The sequence below is a fragment of the Bos indicus x Bos taurus genome, chromosome 15 (genome assembly GCF_003369695.1).
Source record: "Bos indicus x Bos taurus breed Angus x Brahman F1 hybrid chromosome 15, Bos_hybrid_MaternalHap_v2.0, whole genome shotgun sequence".
Classification (NCBI taxonomy): Eukaryota; Metazoa; Chordata; class Mammalia; order Artiodactyla; family Bovidae; genus Bos; species Bos indicus x Bos taurus.
The window spans coordinates 59,814,784-59,834,104 of NC_040090.1; the positions used below are offsets into that span (position 1 = coordinate 59,814,784).

Here is a 19,321-nt window from a genome sequence, read left to right on the forward strand (position 1 = left end):
TGCAGCCCCAGAAGCAGTACCCCATAAAACCGAATGGATGTTTGAAACCAGAGAAAGTCTGGGAGGCAAGAGAGCTCTCATCTCTCCTGGGACTGGGCCGGAGACATGGTGGCGCAGACACGGGTGGGGAGACTGAGCGTCGCCTCCACTTAAGTGCCTCCTCCCAGCACTGGCACCTCTGGAAGGCAGGCAGTGAGGGTGCGATGGTGGCACGGCGTACCCTCTCACCTGGGGTTCTTCCACTCCCCAACCCCAATACCCAGAGCTTTGATCAGGGGTGGCAGCAAAGCGCTTGTCCCACTGCAGCTTGGCGGGCGGCCTTCCGGGGAAACTGGAGCGCAGATTAGCACTCTCATCCCGAACTTCCAGTGCGCATGCTCGGTGCAGGCTTGCTCTACAAGCCAGCACCCAAGCTAGCGTCTCAGGTGTGCCGGCACTGGATGTTCTAATGCACCAGATTCTGGGGAGTGGCGAGGATGTGGGTGAACAACTTTGCTACCTTCGTCAGAAGGCCAGTCTTTTAGAGGAAGCCCCGCCCATGAGGGAAGGGATTCACATGATGGAGGTGCATGGAGACACATGACCATGACCTGGCTAGCGGGAGGGCTCAGGAGTTTGCTGCACTGAGTTTGCTCCAGCACAAGTGTGCTCTGGAGGAAAAGCGGGGCGCCCGATGGCTGGTGCTGGCAGACTGGTTCTCCAAAAACGAGGATGTCTGCTGTCAGGGGAAGGAGGACAGTGGCAGGGGCTTCACTCCCCTCTCTCTTTGGACGGCACACACAGAGCCATCTCCGCCATCTGCCCACAGCCTATAATTCAGCCACCCAGCTGCACTGCTCTGATTGTGGGGAGGGCAGATTACCGAGTGGAGCGCGATGATTGGCAGGTGCCGCGGGGCCCAGCTGTCCTGGTAGCAAAAACGGGCTGCACGTGACACTGTACAGCCCGAGAAGCCCCAGCTCCCAGGACTCCTGTGCGTCTCCTTCACAAAACGCAGAGTGGCCCGCTTTGCCTTCATCGTTCTTTAGGCCCAGGCTTCTCCAACTGTCAAGTGCGAGTGAATGGTCTGGAATCTGGTTAGAATTCAGATTCCAGTTTAGAGCCAAAGATTTTGTATTTCTAGCTAGTTTCCCCAGGCCCCTGCTGCTGCTGATCCAGGTACCACGTTTTGAGTAGAAGTCTTTAGAGTTTACACAGCTTTTTTATGTATATGATCTCTGGGCTCACCTAACAACCCTGTGGAAAGATGGTGATAATATTTATTAATTGCTATCATTCTCAATGCCTCTAATGCACAGCACTGAACTCAGCACTTCACAAACCCTATCTCAGTCCTTACAGCACCTCAGCAAAAGAGTTCTTTCTCAGAATTTGCAGATGAGGAAAAAACTGATGTTTTGAGATAATTCAGTAACTTACCCAGAGTCATAAACCCCATGAGGGGTAGAATTAGAATTCAAATTCCTATCTTCTAATGCTGGGTACCTCCTCTAATTATATATAATGTTGGCAAGTTTAAGCTTATTTTAAAAACTAATGGTCAAGGATGTAAGCTCTGGAGCCAGTGTGCCTGTTTTTAGCAAAGATCCCAAGAGTCTGAACCCAACTTAGATTTGAACGCTAGCTTTGTTACTTGCTGCCCTGGTGGCTCAGACAGTAGAGAATCAGCCTGCAGTGCAGGAGAGCTGGGTTCTATCCCTGGGTTGAGACGATTCCCTGGAGAAGGGAAAGGCTACGCACGCCAGTATTCTCACCTAGAGAATTCCATGGATAGAGGAGCCTGGTGGACCATAATCCATGGAGTAACAAAGAGTTGGACATGGCTGAGTGACTAACACTTTCACTTTTCACTTTTTTCTTTCACTTGCTAGCTTGGTGATTTTAGGCAACCTACTTAACCCCTCTGTGCCTGTTTCTTTCACTGAAATGGGGATGATAATCCTAGAGTTCTTATGAGGATTATGCAGTCAGCTTTCTGTCTCTGTGGGTGTGGAACCTGCAGATATGGAGGGCTAACTATAAGAATCTTGAGTATTTACAGATTTTGGTATCCCTGAGGGAGGGGTCCTGAAGCCAATCCTCTTCAGATACCATGGGACAACTGTATATACCATGATATCTCATATATATGTACAATCTTTGTAATAAGCACAGTATTATCTACCTCTTGTTGACCTTAAATAGATAGTTACTTCTTCAGCAGTGATGGGTTTATTCAGGTCAGCAAAGAATTGCAATCTGGGGTCTGCAACCATGGCGAGTGCAAATCTCGTGCAGCAAGGAGAAAAGAACTCTTTTATAGAGAGGAAAGGAAGCTGCAGGGGCTATAGTAAACTAAGCGTCCACTTCGGGAATTGAGAAGTCTAAGCGGAGTGGCTTTTCATTGGTTGAGCTCTTGCCAGGCCAGAAGAGAATGTTTTTTCTTCTTCCTGTTGGACACTGCTGTCATCTTGGGTGTGAGAACTCCCTCTTCTGACTTCCCTATTTTAATTGAGGTTCCTGTTTATTAATGTTTATATTATCTATCTAAAGAGATTACAGAGAGAGAGCACTTAGAGAAGTGTCTGGCACCGAAATCAGTGATATTAATTACTTGTAAAACAGTGATATGGATACTAAGGATAAAAACCATCATTTAATCATGGCCTTAGCTTGTGTCAGACATTTTTCTAAGCATCTTAATGTAGTAACTAATTCTCATAATAACTCTATAATCTAGGTGTAATATTCATCACACTGTATAGAAGAGAAAACTGAGGCTCAGAGCTTTCACGACCTGCCCAAAATCACACAGCTAATAAGTGATGGAGCTGGAATTTGAACCCAGTGGGGTTCACACAACACATCTTGACAGTGATTGAGTGTTTCCAATGTATCAGGCACTGAAAATACAGCAGTGAACACAATAACCCCCCTGCTCTCCCAGGACTGATGTGCTAGGGGTCCTAGAATAATACCCACTGAACACTCACCATAGTGACTGGCACATGGCAGAATCAGCTCTGCTTGTTCTCTGCCTCTTTTCTTGCCTGTGGCAGACATCACTAATTGATCACAGTACAGCTGTGATTCTTTCCCGCAGAGCTGGCCTGTGGCCCAAAAATCGGTCTCAAGACAGCCCTCCAGGCAGCCTCTGCCTAAGCCTCAGGTTTGCACTGAGACCAAAGCTATGTCAGTTCTGAGTCACTGTCTAGAGTGGGACAAATGAGCGTTTCTGCCCCAAAGCCCGTGGTGTCAGCACCAGGAGGAGGCAGTTAGGACAGAGATAGACAGGGATGCGCATACGGGGAAGAGCAGGGAAGCCAAGATTGACCAGGGTGGGGGGTAAAAAGAACGGTCCACAGCCCTCAATCCCTGGTTCTTGGCCTGGAGCTCTCCAAAGAGGATGAGCAGGGTGACGAGAGTGGACTCTGATCACGGGCTGGTCATCTACCTGAGGTCTGTCCCTCGTGGCACCAATTAGGACTGAAAATCCAACAAGGCTCAAGTGGGCCCCAGGTCTTGGGAGCCTGGTGCTAGGCTTGGGGAGAAGTAGAAGGCAGGGTAAGGGGTGAATAAGGGGCTCCCCCACCCTGGCTCTGGATTCTGTTGCCTGCCACCCAGCCCACCCACTGCCCAGCAGTTGCTTCCCAGCCAGCAGAAGCCGAGCTGCAATCCCCACTTTACGGTCTCTGCTAAATGAAGCATGAACTTAACTACATCACCCCTCTCCAACCCTGATAGGATGGGGAGGGGCTGGAGTGGCATGCTGGGCTGCTTCAGCCCCTAATCTAATCACCGGTGTGGGTCATTTCAATTCCGTACACCGGAGTGCGCTGGGGGCGTGGCAGCTCATAAAAGCCTCCATGCTGGTGCTCAGCTAATTGTGAAGCGCTTACTGTCTTGCAGGTGAATAACTCAGGACTGAGAGCTTCCAGCTGCTGGGATGGCGTGTGAGCCGGGAAACGGGACAGGGAGAAGCCTGGGATGGGCCCTGTGGCAGGGAGAGAGGCATTGCCTTCTTGGAGGGGACACAGTAGGTTCAGTCTCTGCCCTGAGGTGACCACTCACCACCTGGGAGTTGGCAGAGAAGCTCTTTACCTTAAACCCGAAGACCTGAAGTTTTCTGGAACCTCAGAACCACAGACTAGGGTAAAAATTTAAACCCTGCCCCTTTCTACTAACCTTGCCTTTAGATGTATAATTAGATCCCTGAGAAGTGAGAGGGCCTGGGAGCCCTTAGGGCTGTACCCAGGGGAGGGCTGATGCCTTCGGGGGCAGCTTTGTGCTGGTGGCTCACAGGGCTGCTCTATGGTTCACTTGAGGACCTAAACCATCCAGCTTCAAGATGGCCCCTGGGAGACTGGCTGAGTTATGGAGATATAAGAGGCCAAGGGCTCAGCATCCTTAACTACAGGGCTCCTCTCCTGTAGGACAACTGAGGACCTAAATCATCCAGCTTCAGGCTGGCCCCTGGAAGACTGGCTGAGTCATGGAGATATAAGAGGCCAAGGGCTCAGCATCCTTAATTACAGGGATCCTCTCCTGTAGGACAACTTGGGGGAGAGGTGGGATGTCCTGGGGGGAAAGTGAGACCCCTGTGGAAGCTATGGGAGATGCTAGCAGAAGCCCTTGGAAGTTCTCCTGAGATAGAATGACAAACGGAGGGCTGCCTGCCTAGCCAGGGGCTGTGCTCCACCAACTCTTTATTCTAGATATCAGTGACGTCTCCGAGAGCTGGAGCTGTGATTTCTTGGTGAGTGCTGAAAAGACTTGAGATTCTGGGAAACAGCAGATGGTAGGAGCAATCACAGCTGGGAAAATCCCATTTTTGCTCTGTTCCTCAGTTTCCTTCCTCTGTGAAACAGGAATCATGAAATTGATAAACACTTGGAGAGGCTGAGCTAACAATGCTTTGTAAGTAAGGGCTGCTGGTGTCCTGTCTTCCTCCCACTGCAGACGGGCCCTCTTCCGGGAGGGGGGCTCTAGTGCCATTTGCTAATGATGGCTTTGCTTCAGGATGCTGACCTGACTGAGGGCTTAGAATGCGTCCCCGGCTGCCATGTTGCGATCAGGGCCACTTGGCAACTGGACAGAGGAGATCCACACACTGGGGCCACGCTTAGCATCCAGGCTTCACTCCCGAAGGGCTGCTTCCTAGAGGCTGACCTTGAGAACCTGGGAGCTATTCCCTGGGCAGGGGAAGCCAAGGCGAACTGCATGGGAAATGAAATGGGAAGTCCCTTGGGCAGCGCCCCCCCCCCCCACCAACCCGAATTGCCAACAAGGAGGCATATAGTGGCTTCAGCCCTTGGCCTTTGGATTCTGGAACAAGGACACTTCTGTGGAATCCAGTCTATAACTGTATTCTGATAGAGACAGTTAGAAGAGAACCTCACGCCAAAGATTCAAGATTGGAATCCATCTGCTGATAGCAGGCAGGCTTTTTATTTCATAATATATGACTTATCTTTCAAAGTGTGCTTGAGTACATTGCTTCATTCTCATCCTCAAAATTCTGTGATATGGGCAGAATAAATATACACAGTCCTGATGTCAAACAGGGTAGGGTGAAGCTCTGAGAGATCAGTCTCAAGTCCCCCTGGCTAGGTAGTGATGGAGCCAGGAGCAAAGTCAGGTGCTTTCTCCAAGACAGATGGAAAGGATGGAAACCCTGTGGTGGGGACTTACTGCAAGCCTTTGCCTCCTCTAATAACCGAGGAAGTGAAGAGAGATTTAAGGATCAATTTAGAGGCTAACAGAGCAGGTAAAGGCAGAGGAGGCCAGAACAGGAAGTAGGAAGCAAGGAGAGAAACAGGTGGAGGTTTGCATGGACACTTCCTGTTCACAAACTTCTTCTGCTCCTCATTTCATTAACAGCAGCAGTGGAATTTCATGGACAATTGGCGTTGAGCACTAACTGGGAGGTAATGAGAGAGGGAGGAGGCAGGTAAAGGCTGTTTGAATTTAAATTCTCTTTCTTCGGGGGGATGGGGGGGCAGATTTTTTTTTAAAGGCAATTTCAGTGCTGGAAAAAGTTCCAAGCAAACAGCAGTCCTCTGTAAGCAGTGTTGGGAGTGACGCCTGTCTCTCAGTCCTCTGTGTTCTACCCACCAGCTCCTAGTGGCTGTTCTGAGTGGGGATGCTGAGGGCCTGGGTATCTGACCCTTGGCAGACTCAGTCCTTCAGACTTGCGGAAACACACTAGAAATCTGTCCACCATCAGCGGTGAGCTAGAATGCATATCTCTGCAATAGTTACAGCAGAATTACCGTGAAAAAAAAAATTCTGTATGGACCTGGGCCAAGATGGGAATGAGTTAGAAATAGAAAACAAGATTTCTGTTCTAGGAGTGTGTGATTGATCTGACAAGTGATGCATCTGCGCACACACACACACGCACACACACACACACACACACACAAGGCCATGAAATATCTAAGGAGAGGAGAATGAGATTAGGTACGTCTAAAGTTAGAGACGGAGAAGGCAATGGCACCCCCACTCCAGTACTCTTGCCTGGAAAATCCCAGGGGTGGAGGAGCCTGGTGGGCTGCAGTCCATGAGGTCTCGAACATGGGACACGACTGAGCGACTTCACTTTCACTTTTCACTTTCATGCATTGGAGAAGGAAATGGCAACCCACTCCAGTGTTCTTGCCTGGAGGATCCCAGGGACGGGGAAACCTGGTGGGCTGCTGTCTCTGGGGTCGCACAGAGTCGGACACGACTGAAGTGACTTAGCAACAACAAAGTTAGAGAAGAGCGGACACAGTCATAGGGCAATCAGGTGGGAAGGGTGGGAGAAGGAGGCTGGAGTTTGAGCAGCGTCTTCACACAGGGACATACAGATGGATGAAACAGAAGACTAGAAGTACAGGCTTAGGTGGCAGCAAAGCCTCTCCTGAGGAGGCTGACAGGCAGGCTGGCTTGGCTAGATTGAAGACTCTAATAGAAAACAACAAGACGGACTGGCTGTCCAGTGATTAAGACTCCATGCATCCACTGCAGTGGGTCTGTGTTTGATCCCTAGCTCGGGAACAAAGACCCCACATGCCATGTGATGTGGCCAAAAAATAATAAAAATTATTAAAAAAAAAAAAAGAAAGCAATGAGAAATGAAGAAAGTCAAACACTGTGGAAGGCTTCAGTTCTAATCTTAGTCTTCAGGTTATGAGGTCATAGGAAAGGGCATAAGATCGGTTCACCAATCCGGAACTGACTACTGAGGAGACTGAACCAGAAGTTGGTTACTTACCCAATGCAAGGTGATCAGGGCTCTTCTATCTAGACAAGTGGCTGTGGGCACAGATGGGAAGCTAAGGGGCCATCGAGACTCTGATGGCTAATTTCAAGTGTCATCTTAGCTGGGCCACAGATATTTGTTCAAAGATTATTCTTGATGTTTCTTTGAAGGTGTTTCTTAGATGTTTAAAGTCTTAAACCAGTAGACTTGGAGTAAAACAGATTAACCTTCTGAATGTGGGTGGGCTTCATCCAGTCACTTGAAAACCTTATAGAGAAAGAGCAACCTCCCCAGAAGCAGAGAGAATCCTGCTAGAAGACCAGCCTGGGACTCCAACTGCAATTCTTGCTTGGGTCTCTAGCCTGCCAGAATACCCTCTGGATTATGGACCTGGCAAGTCTCCACAGTCAAGTGAGGGTTATGGGCTGAACTGTGTCTCACTCAGATCCTTGTGTTGAAGTCCTAATTCCCAGCACCTCACAAATGGGAATGCATATAGAAAAAAAGGGGCTTTTAAAGAAGTAGTTAGGATTAAATGAGTTCATTAGGGTGGGCCACTCCAATATGACTAGTGTCCTTAGAAGAAGAGGAAGGTTGAACACATATGTGCACACACAGAAGAAAGACCATATGAGAACCCAGGGAGAAGGCAGCCATCTGCAAGCCCAGGAAGAGGTCTCAGAAGACACTAACCCTGTCAACACCTCAACCTTAGACTTCTAGCCTCCTGAAGTGTGAGAAAATCCAGATGTTTAAGCCCCCACGGGTCTGTGGTATTTTGCTATGACAGTTAGAGCAGACTAATGCACGGACAGTGGATTATAAACTCCTGAAAACTCCCAAGGGCCATGCATTAAGCTTGCCCCCCAGCTCAGCGCCTCACGAGTGGTGTGTGTTTATGAGATGTGCTAGGTCTGGATCCCTTCCAATAGGAACGCACAGGGGAGATGGACTCACCTGGGCTGGTGGGAACCAGAGCTCCAGGAGACAGACATGGCTCCGGGATACAGAACTTTGTGTTCTGGTTGGAACAAGGTTCTTCAGGAAGCAAGTCAAGTGAAGAATAACCTGAGATTGACTTATTCTGTATTCTCTGGTATGCCTAACATAATGCCTGGGGCTTCACGGCCACTCAATACAAGTTTCGCTGAATGACTAACTGAATAAGTAACCACGACAGGGCTGGGAGAAGGAGTGCATTCTTAACACCTTTTAAAAACCAGTTTAAACATACACATATGTTTGTATGTGCTTAGAAACGTTCTGAAAGAGGCTGCTAATGGTGGTCCCTTCTGGGGAGTGAACTGGGAAAGAAGGCAGGCTTACTTTTCCCCGGATACCTCACACTGTTTATGCATTTTCATCATGAGCGTATTACTCCTGGGTCATTCAATAGCACATTAGATGATGTGTGTTCTGGGGTAAGTGAAAAGAAGAAACGGGCTGGAGAGCTTTTTAACTCACCATTCCTCTCCTTCCAATATCTCCTTAAAAAATGTTCAGCCTTCCCCAAGTGCCAGGAGAGCCCATGGATGGACACTAGCAACCCTGGGTCTTCCTAGCCACTCCACGACACCCAGAGGGAGCACAGGGTGACGGCATAGAGCCCCAGCACAATGAGGTAGCTTTGGAAGAGCAGGCGGTCAAAGCGTTCCAGGAGGGCCAGCCACCCAAGCTCCTGTCGGTCCACCTGGTCCTGGGTTTGGAAGTAGCTGCTGATGGATCGAAGCTGGGACCAGACTTCCTTCAGGGTCCCTGATGGGGCCTGGTCCTCTTGACAGACGGGGGACTCTGCACAAGAGGAAGACACTGTAGGTGAGCCAGGGGACATCATGGCTCCCCCTGCCTACCCATTGAAGCCAATGGCTTTATACTTCAAGGAAGGTTGTGGGCAAAAGTGGCCAATGGGCTGGAAGATAGGGGATTCTCTCCCTATCAACTGAGGGGAGGCAAGGCTGTGCTGAAGGAACCCCAGAGAACACAGCAAGCAGGGTGATGAGTCCAGGTTACATCCTTCTGGGAGATTTTTCTGAGGTAGCACAGCCCTCATTGACTTAAAGCTTTAGGGCAGGGATGATTCTTTAAATTGAGGTATAATTGATATGTATCATTAGTTTCAAGCATACAACATAATGATTCAATATTTGTATATACTGTGAGATGATAATCATAAGCCTAGGTAACACCCGGAGAAGGCAATGGCACCCCACTCCAGCGCTCTTGCCTGGAAAATCCCATGGATGGAGGAGCCTGGTGGGCTGAAGTCCATGGGGTCGCTAAGAGTTGGACACGACTGAGCGACTTCACTTTCACTTTTCCCTTTCATGCATTGGAGAAGGAAATGGCAACCCAGTCCAGTGTTCTTGCCTGGAGAATCCCAGGGATGGGGGAGCCTGGTGGGCTTCTGTCTATGGGGTCGCACAGAGTCGGACATGACTGAAGCAACTTAGCAGCAGCAGGTAACACCCATCACCTCACACAGTTACAGATTTTTGTTCTTGTGATGAGAACTTCTGGAATATAGTGTCTTGTTGACTTTCAAGAATACAGTAAAGTTAATGGGAAGTTGCTGTATAACAGGGAGCTCAACCTGGTGCTCTGTGACAACCTAGAGGGGTGGGATGGGGTGGGAGGTGGAAGGGAGGTTCAAGAGGGAGGGGACATAAGTATACTTATGGCTGATTCACATTGTTGTACGGCAGAAACCAACACAACATTGTAAAGCAATTATTCTCCTTAAAAATAAATAATTAAAAAAAACACAGTAAAAATATGTACCACTTCATGACGTTGCATGTCATCCTTGCCCAGGGCCCATACTCACCTTTGTATCACTCCAATTTTAGTGTAAGTGCTGAGCAAGGGGGCACTGGGATGACCTGTATATTTCTGCAAATTTGGCAACTAGAACCCAAATGTATGCAAACTATTTGTGCATGTGTGTGCGTGCGTGTGCAGGCATTTTGCTACTCTGAGGTCGGTGGCTCCAAACTGGTAAGTAAAACTAGCTAAGGGGATGAGGGGCTGATCTCTAGGCTTTCCAAAGAGCCAGCAGAAGACTGTCTTGTCTCCAGAGAGTTGATGTAAAATGCAGGGCAGAGGCTAAGAAGCAGATGTTTCCATTTTTTCACACAGTGATGCGTGGCCTCGGCTCCACCTGTGGGCACTGGGGCTGAGTGATCAAGTGAGACAAACAGGGACCTCAAGGCTTCTCACAAACCTGTTACCCCAGCAAGCTGGGCCCCGGGATCCATTTGACGCTGGTTGGTATCCATGTCCCCTCGAAGACACAGGAGGGTCTGCTCCTGCTGGCTGCACCGCTCATCATAGAGGAATTTGACCAGCAGGATGGACTTGGATAAGCTAAGAACCAAGAAGGCCATGCAGACCGTGAAGAAGACCCCTGAGGGAAGGAGACGGAGGAGGTGGGGTTAGCAGGAGTCTCTGGGCCCCTTGCTTCCCTGTCTGAAAGGCAACATCAGATCTTGGACAGAAGTAATGCCAGATGGGCACCTGGACTTCCCTGATGGTCCAGTTGTTAAGAATCCACCTGCCAACGCAGGTGACATGGGTTCCATCCTTGGTCTGGGATGATCCTACATGCCCTGGGGCAATTAAGCCCAGCGCTGCAGCTACTGAACCCACCAGCCTAGAGCCTGTGCTCTGCAGCTAGAGAGTAGCCCCTGCTCCCCTCAACTAAGGAAAGCCCATGCACAGCAATGAACGTCCAGCACAGTGAAAAATAAATGAATAATTTTTTAAAAGGCCTGGTGACCCCGGGGCTGCTCACCAATCAGAGGGGTGCTCCCTGCACTCCTTGGCACCTCATCAGACATGTTGACTCTGAAGACGGTGTAGCCCACCAGCACGCTGGTCTTGAACAGAATCCTGGCTTGGCAGGTGGGCGGGAGGTAGAAGCTGCCCAGGTCCACGAGCATCAGGAAGATGCTGGGGATCAGCAGGCTCACCACGTAGACCAGAGGGTGCCTGCGAATCACGACCTGGGCAGGGACACACAGTCTGTTGACAAGAGGGTCCAAGCCAATGGACTAGCCAACAACACTGCCGTCCCAGCATTTTTACATAATATGAAAAGTCTACATAATTTATTTTTATTTTTTAAAAATGTATTTATTTAGCCATGTCAGGTCTTAGCTGCAGCACATGTGATCTTCGTTACATCATGCATGATCTTTCACTGTAGCACACGAAGTCTCTAGTTGTGGTGTGCAGGTCAGTATTTGCAGCCCACTGGTTCCAGAGAGCACGGGTTCAGTAGTTGAGGTTCATGGGCTTAGTTGCTCCAAGGCATGTGGGATCTTAGTTCCTCCGCCAGGGACTGAACCTGTGTCCCCTGCATTACAAGGCAGATTCTTGACTACTGGCCCATCAGGGAAGTCCCTCATGTCGTTTAGAAATAGGAGGTTATTTTGTGGTTTAGAAAATAGGAGGGGAATCCTTTAAGCTTTTCTGTATAAAAATATTAATAATATTATTCATAATTATAAGAAGAAGAAGCCACCATTTATTTAGCACCTGCTGTGTGCCAGGCATTGGACTAAGCATTTCATATGATTTGTCTTCTTTAGTCCTCACAGTTGGAGAAGGCAATGGCACCCCACTCCAGTACTCTTGCCTGGCAAATCCCATGGATGGAGGAGCCTGGTAAGCTGCAGTCCATGGGGTCGCTGGGAGTCAGACACGACTGAGCGACTTCACTTTCACTTTTCCCTTTCATGCATTGGAGAAGGAAATGGCAACCCACTCCAGTGTTCTTGCCTGGAGAATCCCAGGGACGGGGGAGCCTGGTGGGCTGCCGCCTATGGGGTCGCACAGAGTCGGACACGACTGAATCGACTTAGCAGCAGCAGCAGCAGCAGTCCTCACAGCAACGCTGGGGGCTGAGTATTATAACCTCCATTTTAACCAGGAGACAGAGGATCCTAGAGACTAAATGGCTTGTCCAAATTCACATAGCTGGAGAGTGAGAAACTGTTTTAAAATCAGGTCTCACACTCAAAATCTTTCTTCTTAAACCACTTAGTTTGCAAAATATTACACTGGTTTTGGTTTAGTCTCTTCTTTCTTGGAATGCACACACTTTAGTACCTGTGTGTGTGTGTCAGAGACTGGCTAGGAGCAAATAGCACAATGAAACTAGGAAAGCCGAGGCGGGCTTGACAAGAGGTGGGCGGGACGTAAGGCGATCTCAGGAGGTGAGCAATCCCCCAGGGACTGGGGCACTGGCTGAGCTGTTCCTATCTGTAGGCCTGAAGGGGCCCAGGGCCGGCAATGTGGTTGAATCTGAGGGGACAGAAGGCTGGGGGACGTGTGGCGTCCTCTTAGGAGCCCGGACCGCGGGTGGAGGCTCCTTGGAGTGGGGAGAAATGGAAAGATAAACACCTCACTCGGTCTCTTCCTCCCTCCAACCTCCGGCCACTGCTCCCCCTGCCCCCTACTCCCAAACTGGACCAGGGCTCCCATCTCTGCAGGCCACAGTCCAGCCTCCAAGAGCAAAAGTAGCTGTGAAGTGGGGCAACTGCAGAGATCCACCAGGGCCCACAGCATGGCTGGGCAGACAGCTGGTCTGGTAGCCGGGAATTGTTTTTTTTTTTTTTTAATTAATTAATTTATTTTTTGGCTGTGCTGGGTTTTTGCTGCTGCCCACAGGCTTTCTGTAGTTGCGGTGAGTGTGGGCTCCTCTCCAGTCGCGGTGTGCGGGCTTCTCACTGCGGTGGCTTCTCGTTGCAGAGCACAGGTTCTAGGGTGCGTGAGCTCCGTTAGTTGCAGCGTGCGGGCTCTAGAGCACAGGCTCAGTGGTTGTGGTGCAGGGGCTCAGCTGCCCTGTGGCATGTGGATCTTCCTAGGCAAGAAAACAAAGCTGCGTCCCCTGCATTGGCAGGTGGATTCTTCACCACTGGGCCGTGAGAGAAGTCTTATAGCTGGGAATTTAAGTCTCATAAAATTACAGTGAGAGCTGCTGCCATTTTGTTATACCCAGCTTCTCTGAGATGGTCATAGTGTTAGTGTTCGTCACTCAGTCGTGGCCGACTCTTTGCGACCCCATGGACTGCAGCCCACCAGGCTCCACTGTCCATGAGATTTTCCAAACAAGGATACTGGAGTGGGTTGCCATTTCCTTCTCCAGGATGGTCATAGGACATGCCTTTAATGAACACAAAATCTATTCTCATCCTTCCTGGAGAGAAACAGGATATGACAGGGCTGCTTCCCCCATCAGACTATGGACCCTTTGAGGGTGGGAATAGTAATTTTTAATCCCTCATGGGGTCAAAAATAATGCCTATTTTATGACAGAGGATGGGATGGTTGGATGGCTTCATCAACTCTATGGACATGAGTTTGAGCAAGCCCTGGGAGTTGGTGATGGACAGGGAAGACTGGCGTGCTGCAGCCCATGGGGTCGCAAAAGAGTCAGACACGACTGAGCGACTGTACTGAACTGATGAGTAGCTCAGCGGTAAAGAATCACCTGCCAATGCAGGAAACATGGGTTTGATCCTGGATTTGGGAAGATCCCCTAAAGGAAATGGCAACCCAGTCCAGTATTCTTGGCTGGAGAACCCAATGGACAGAGGAGCCTGGCAGGCTATAGTCCATGGGGTCACAAAGAGCTGGACATGACTCCAGAACTGAAAACACACACACACACACACATTCAGTAAATGTTCACTAAACAAATGAATGTTCTGGGCCTGGTGCTGCTAGATTTGAAGGAAAAACAAACAAAAAAAAACAAACCAATGTCTGAAACCTCCCACTACTCTGGTTCACCAAACAACTGAATGATTTCTGCATGTCAGAAAGTGTGCTAGACCCTTTTTCACATGGGATGTGATTTATTTAATACTCAGTGTGAGTTTGTTGGCAGGTAGTATGGCATCCCACTCTGTAGATTTTTGAGAATAAAGTTCAGCCCCGTAAGTAAGCTGAGTAAGTGGGATGTGCCCATGCACCTTCTGGTTCCAAGCTCCACTGTTTCCCAGACAGCCTCCTCTCAGTTTGATCAGACCTCTGAGCTGAGTTCAGGGTCTTCTCTCTCACCTTGGCCTCCCTGTTTGGAAAAAAATTGCATAGACGGAAGACGGAGCAGAAGGTGGTAGGGGAGGAGCCTGACTGGATGAGATGAGATGTCACCTTGCTGGTGGGAGTCAGGGCTCCTCAGCCTTTGGGTCTGGAAGCATATCCTGACTCAGTGGAGCTCAGTAGACCAAGGCCATTTGGCCAATTGTAGTCTGACTGTGGTCTTCCACATTAAACTTAATTGCCTGCAAACATCTAAACCAGAGTGACACTCACTGTTTTGCCATCATTTGGTTAAAATACATTTTTACCAAAGTGCAGTCAACAAGAAAAACCATGAACTGTCAAAACCCTGCATCTCTCTCCTTGCTTTGTTGTGCTGTGACAGGTGTGGCCGCGGTAGGTGGGTTGGGGAGAAGGGAGTTCAGGGCCAGAGTCCACACAAAGTCTTGTGTTGTGGGCCCCACCTGGGCTGTGGGGATGGAGGGGCAACCAAGTCTTCTGTCTCTGGAGGGTAGGAGCAAGAAGATCCCCTGAGACTTCATGGTGGACGTTACATAAAGGAGATGAAGAGAATAAGAATGCTACCCCAAAGAAAAGCACAAGCAGGCATGTTGATTAAGCAGAGAGAGCCCAGACTTAGAGTCAAAGGAACAGCAGATGCCCTGAGCCCCTCCATTCTATGTGCTGGTTTCAGGGACTCTGGATGGTATCAAACCTCTCCAAGCCTTGATTTTCCCCCCGTTTTTAAAGAACAGTTTACTTTTGCCTTGCCAAGCATCTTGGGTACAATTGAGATCAGCTGCTGTACTCTTTAAATAAAGTTCCCATGTAAATAGCACATGCTGAGACGATTCCTCTCCACCCAGATGCTGATGCTGAATAGAAATCTGGGTCAGAACCAAAGAGAAGCAGTGTGGCTCCTTAGGGTCCCTGGTTCCCAAGAAAGTGCAATTTCACCGAACCTCAGGTTCCACAAGGTGTCAGGGCAGAGGCATGGCAAGAACTGAGAGGCTGGGAGGCAGGCTGGCTTCATGCAGTCATAGGGAGTCCTGCACTTAGAAGGGCCCCATGCTTGGCTTGGTGTCATTTTGATGTTCTCAATAATTTTTAAACAAGGGACCCTGCATTTCCACTTTGCATGAGGCCCCACAAATTTATGTAGCCAGTCTTGTTGTGAGGATATTCCTCACTGGATTTCGAGAGTAGTTGAAAGTAGAGAGGAAACAGGGGTAGACAATTAGCTTGGGCTGTGACATAAAGCAGAAAGTTCTCCAACTCAAAAAATTGTATAAGTTACAAGCTGACATAAAATCATAAACTTAGGCCTTCCAAAACCACTTCATCCATTCTTCTGCCTTTTAGCGAGGATGGGCCAGTTCTTAAGTTCGGTCCAACAGTACCTGTAGTTTTGCTTTTCTTAAGAACAAAAGGACCCACCTTTTTCTTTAGGATGATTTGGGGGCAATACTACCCATGGACTAGTCTACTTTTCTCTACAAGCCCAGTGCGGCCTAAAGAAACTCTAATTTTATCCTGCAGTTTTGGGAAATGTCTTATTCCCATGATCTCATTTGAGCCTCAAAGCCCTTTATGCTCATGTTCAAGAAACATGAATTGAGCATGAACAGAGGTCAGGCACAATCCTAAATCCTAAATCCTAGAGTTAGAACTGCTGACAGGACAGGTCCCTGCTCTTGCCCCTGACTCCTGACCCCACGTCTTATGGGATCAGGAACCAGATTCTGACAGTTAGATGTTTCACAGGTCTGCAGACAGAAGTTTGCTCCAGAATGGACCATACCCAGAGTCTATGCTTGATTTGATGATAACATTTGGGACTTTCTGAGTTTATATTTGGACGATATTTTCATCTTAGAGGGCTTCTCTGGTGGCTCAGACTGTAAAGAATCTGCCTGCAATGCAGGAGACCCAGGCTTGATCCTTGGATCAGGAAGATCCCCAGTAGGAGGGAATGGCTATCCACTCCAGTATTCGTGCCTGGAAAACCCCATAAACAGAGGAGCCTAGCGGGCTGCACTCCATGGGGTCACCAAGAGTCAGGCATAACTGAGTGACTAACACTTTCACTACTTTTTGGTCTTAGAATCAGTACTGAAATGGGTTAAGATGTTTGGGGATGTTGGGATAGGGTGACTATATTCTGCATGTGGGACAGACATGAATTGGGGGGAGTCAGAAGGTGGCAGACTCTACTGGGTTGAATGTTGCTGTTTATCACCAGTTCTGTCCAGCTCTTTTGTGACCCCCGTGGACTGTAGCCCACCAGGCTCCTCTGTCCATGGGATTTTCCAGGCAAGAATATTGGAACGGGTTGCCATTTCCTTCTCAAGGGTATCTTCCCAACCCAGGGATGGAACCTGTGTCTCCTGCATTGGCAGGTGGATTCTTTACCACTGAGCCTCCTCGGAAGCTCCACTGGGTTGAATAATGCTCCCCAAAATTCATGTCCTTCCAGAAGCTCAGAATACAACCTTATTTGGAAATGAGATCATTGCAAATGAGGTGTCCCTGTAAGAAGAGACGAGACATACAAAGGATAATACCTTTGTAGGCATGTGAAGATGGAGGCAGGCATTGGAGTGATACATCCTACAAGCCCAGGGAAGACAAGGTTGCTAGAAACCACCAAAAGTTAAGAGAGAAGCAAGAAGCAGACTGTCCCTCAGAGTGCCCAGAAGGAACCAACCCTGCGTACACTTCGATTACAGGCTTCTGACCTCCAGAACTATGAGAGAAGACAGTTCTATTGTCTTAAAGTGGTACTTTGTTATGGCAACCCAAAGAAACTAATCAGGTGGGGACTTCCCTGGTGGTCCAGGGGTTAAGAGGCCAGGCTCCCAATGCAGGGGGCCCAGGTTTGATCCCTGGTCAGGAAACTAGATCTGGCATGCAATAACTAAAGGATCCTGCCTGCTGCAACTAAGACCCGGTACAGCCAAATAAATAAAATAAATAATTAAAAAAAAAAAAAAACTGATACAGGCGACCTGGCCAGTAACACACAGTGGGAAAATGCCACAAAATGGACTGGAACATACTGCTTCTCTTTAGCTGTGTGTCAGTCAAGTCCTGGTTCCACCGGTCACCTGTTAACCTTGGTTAAGTTGCTTAACGTCTCTGCACCCCAATTCGACCACCTGTAAAAATGCGGGTATGTGGAGTCCTCATCTCGTAGAGATGTAAGGATTAAATACAGAAACCTTTAAAATGCTGCCTAATATAGACTCAGTGCTTGGTTTCGTGGTCACTGTTATCGTGCCTCCTTGGACAGATTTTGGGGCCCGTGAGAGGAACCTAGAGTCTTGTTTTATCCATGCTGCTGTCCTCGGTGCTTAGCAATGAGCTTGGCACAGGATAAGAACTCAAAAGAGGTGCATCAAGTTGTATTAGAGTCTGCTAATAATGGTTCTTTTAGTTCCAATGGGTGAGAGAGTGGAGTGAGCCCAAAGTGGGGCTCCCCTCTTGAAGTCAGTCTTCTGGGGGCCACTTCTCTGCAGCTCATGTCAGAGGCAGTGGCCCCCGTATGCCAGGGGGATGGTACATCACCAGCTTGGCAAGACACTGCTCTCTGCAGAACTGCCCCTACCTAGAGCCCATCATTTCTAATGGACTAAAGGAGCTGGTGCCTTTAAATTCCACAGAAAGGGAAGAAAAAGCACTTTAGTTTCAGTCCGTGTTCTCCATTAGACACCCTTCAGGTGTTAGCAATATTATGCCACAATTTCATTATCCATTAAAGCCAGGTAATAATAAGTACACAAAGGTATTTGGAGCCTATTGATGTTAATGAAAGAGATCAATCTAATTCAGAATGTGTGTGTGGAGAGCTCCTTGGAGATGGAATAGGCCCCAAGGTTAGCCTCTAACTGCCTCCTTGATGATAGACCCCACCAGTACTCAATTTTGCATGACCGTCTTTATGACATACTTGGAATTTTGACTGCCAGACTCACACTTCATACAGAAGCCCATTCGCCTCCTCTCCCAAGCCCCTCCCAGCATTCCCAATTCAGAAAGAACGGGAAAGTTGCTGCCATTTAAGTAAGATCCTTGTGCAAGAGTGAGAGCTTCTTGGATCTAGACCATGGGTCGAGTTGCTTTAGCAGAAAGTCCATGATTCACCCTGGAGGGTTTCTAGGGGTCCAAATTCTCTCTTTCTCTCTCCTCTCTGGAGTGACCTGTAGAGCTTGGAAGGATCTTCTGTCAAGTTTATGAGCTGGATTCAATCGATATATCAACAAAATGAATCTAATATAGAAAGGAAAATTACATCTGAAAAATAGGATACATGAGGCATATTCCTTTCACAAATGCCCCTCTTCATTTTTCTAGGAGGCCCCTGTAGGTCTCCCAGTTCCTGCTCGCATGAGCATTTACTCCGAGAGAGGATATCTGGGGTCAGGCCTCACTACAGCTCCCACAACTGTCTGCCAGTTTGCATCCAATGCGTGTATACTAAGTCACTTCAGTCGTGTCCAACTCTTTGCAACCCCATGAACTGCAGCTTGCAGAGTCCTATGTCCAAGAATACTGGAGTGGGTTGCCATGCCCTCCCCGAGGGGATCTTCCTGCCTCAGGGACCAAACTGGCCTCTCTTATGTCTCCTGCATTGGCAGATGGCTTCTTTACCACTAGCACCACCTGGGAAGCCCTTGCACCCAATAAGAGTTCTAAAGTATCATTTCTACCTCCTCACACTTCTACCGTCATTCTTTAGAAAACAAAAAGGAAACAAAACACTGCCACACATGGGCTTCCCTGGTGGCTCAGTGGTAAAGAATCCGCCTGCCAATGCAGGAGACACAGGTTTGATCCCTAGTCTGGGAAGACCCCACGTGCCACAGAGTAACGAAGCCCATTCACCACAACTATTGAAACTGTGCTCTAGAGCCGGTGAGCTGCAACTTCGGAAGCCCGAGCACTCTAGAACCCGTGCTCCACAAGAGAAGCCACAGCAATGAGAAGCCCGAGTGCACACCAGCCAGAGAGTAGCAGCCACGCAGCAATGAAGACCCAGCACAGCCATAA

General features: G+C 48.8%; 1 protein-coding gene and 1 non-coding gene across 2 annotated transcripts in view; both read right to left on the reverse strand.

Annotated features, from left to right (window-relative positions):
- Positions 1-6,676: 6,676 nt before the first annotated feature.
- Positions 6,677-19,321, reverse strand: part of HTR3B (5-hydroxytryptamine receptor 3B) — a 43,680-nt gene continuing 31,035 nt past the window's right edge. Inside the window, exons 7-9 of the mRNA XM_027562122.1 lie at positions 11,016-11,226; positions 10,446-10,628; positions 6,677-9,016 (exon numbers count right to left, since the gene is read on the reverse strand). Of these exons, the coding sequence (XP_027417923.1) occupies positions 8,784-9,016; positions 10,446-10,628; positions 11,016-11,226 (627 nt within the window). The 3' untranslated portion in view covers positions 6,677-8,783. The remainder of the gene's footprint in view (positions 9,017-10,445; positions 10,629-11,015; positions 11,227-19,321) is intronic.
- Positions 9,992-10,095, reverse strand: LOC113906108. Its single transcript, XR_003514797.1, has one exon. It is a non-coding gene; the product is annotated as a U6 spliceosomal RNA (small nuclear RNA).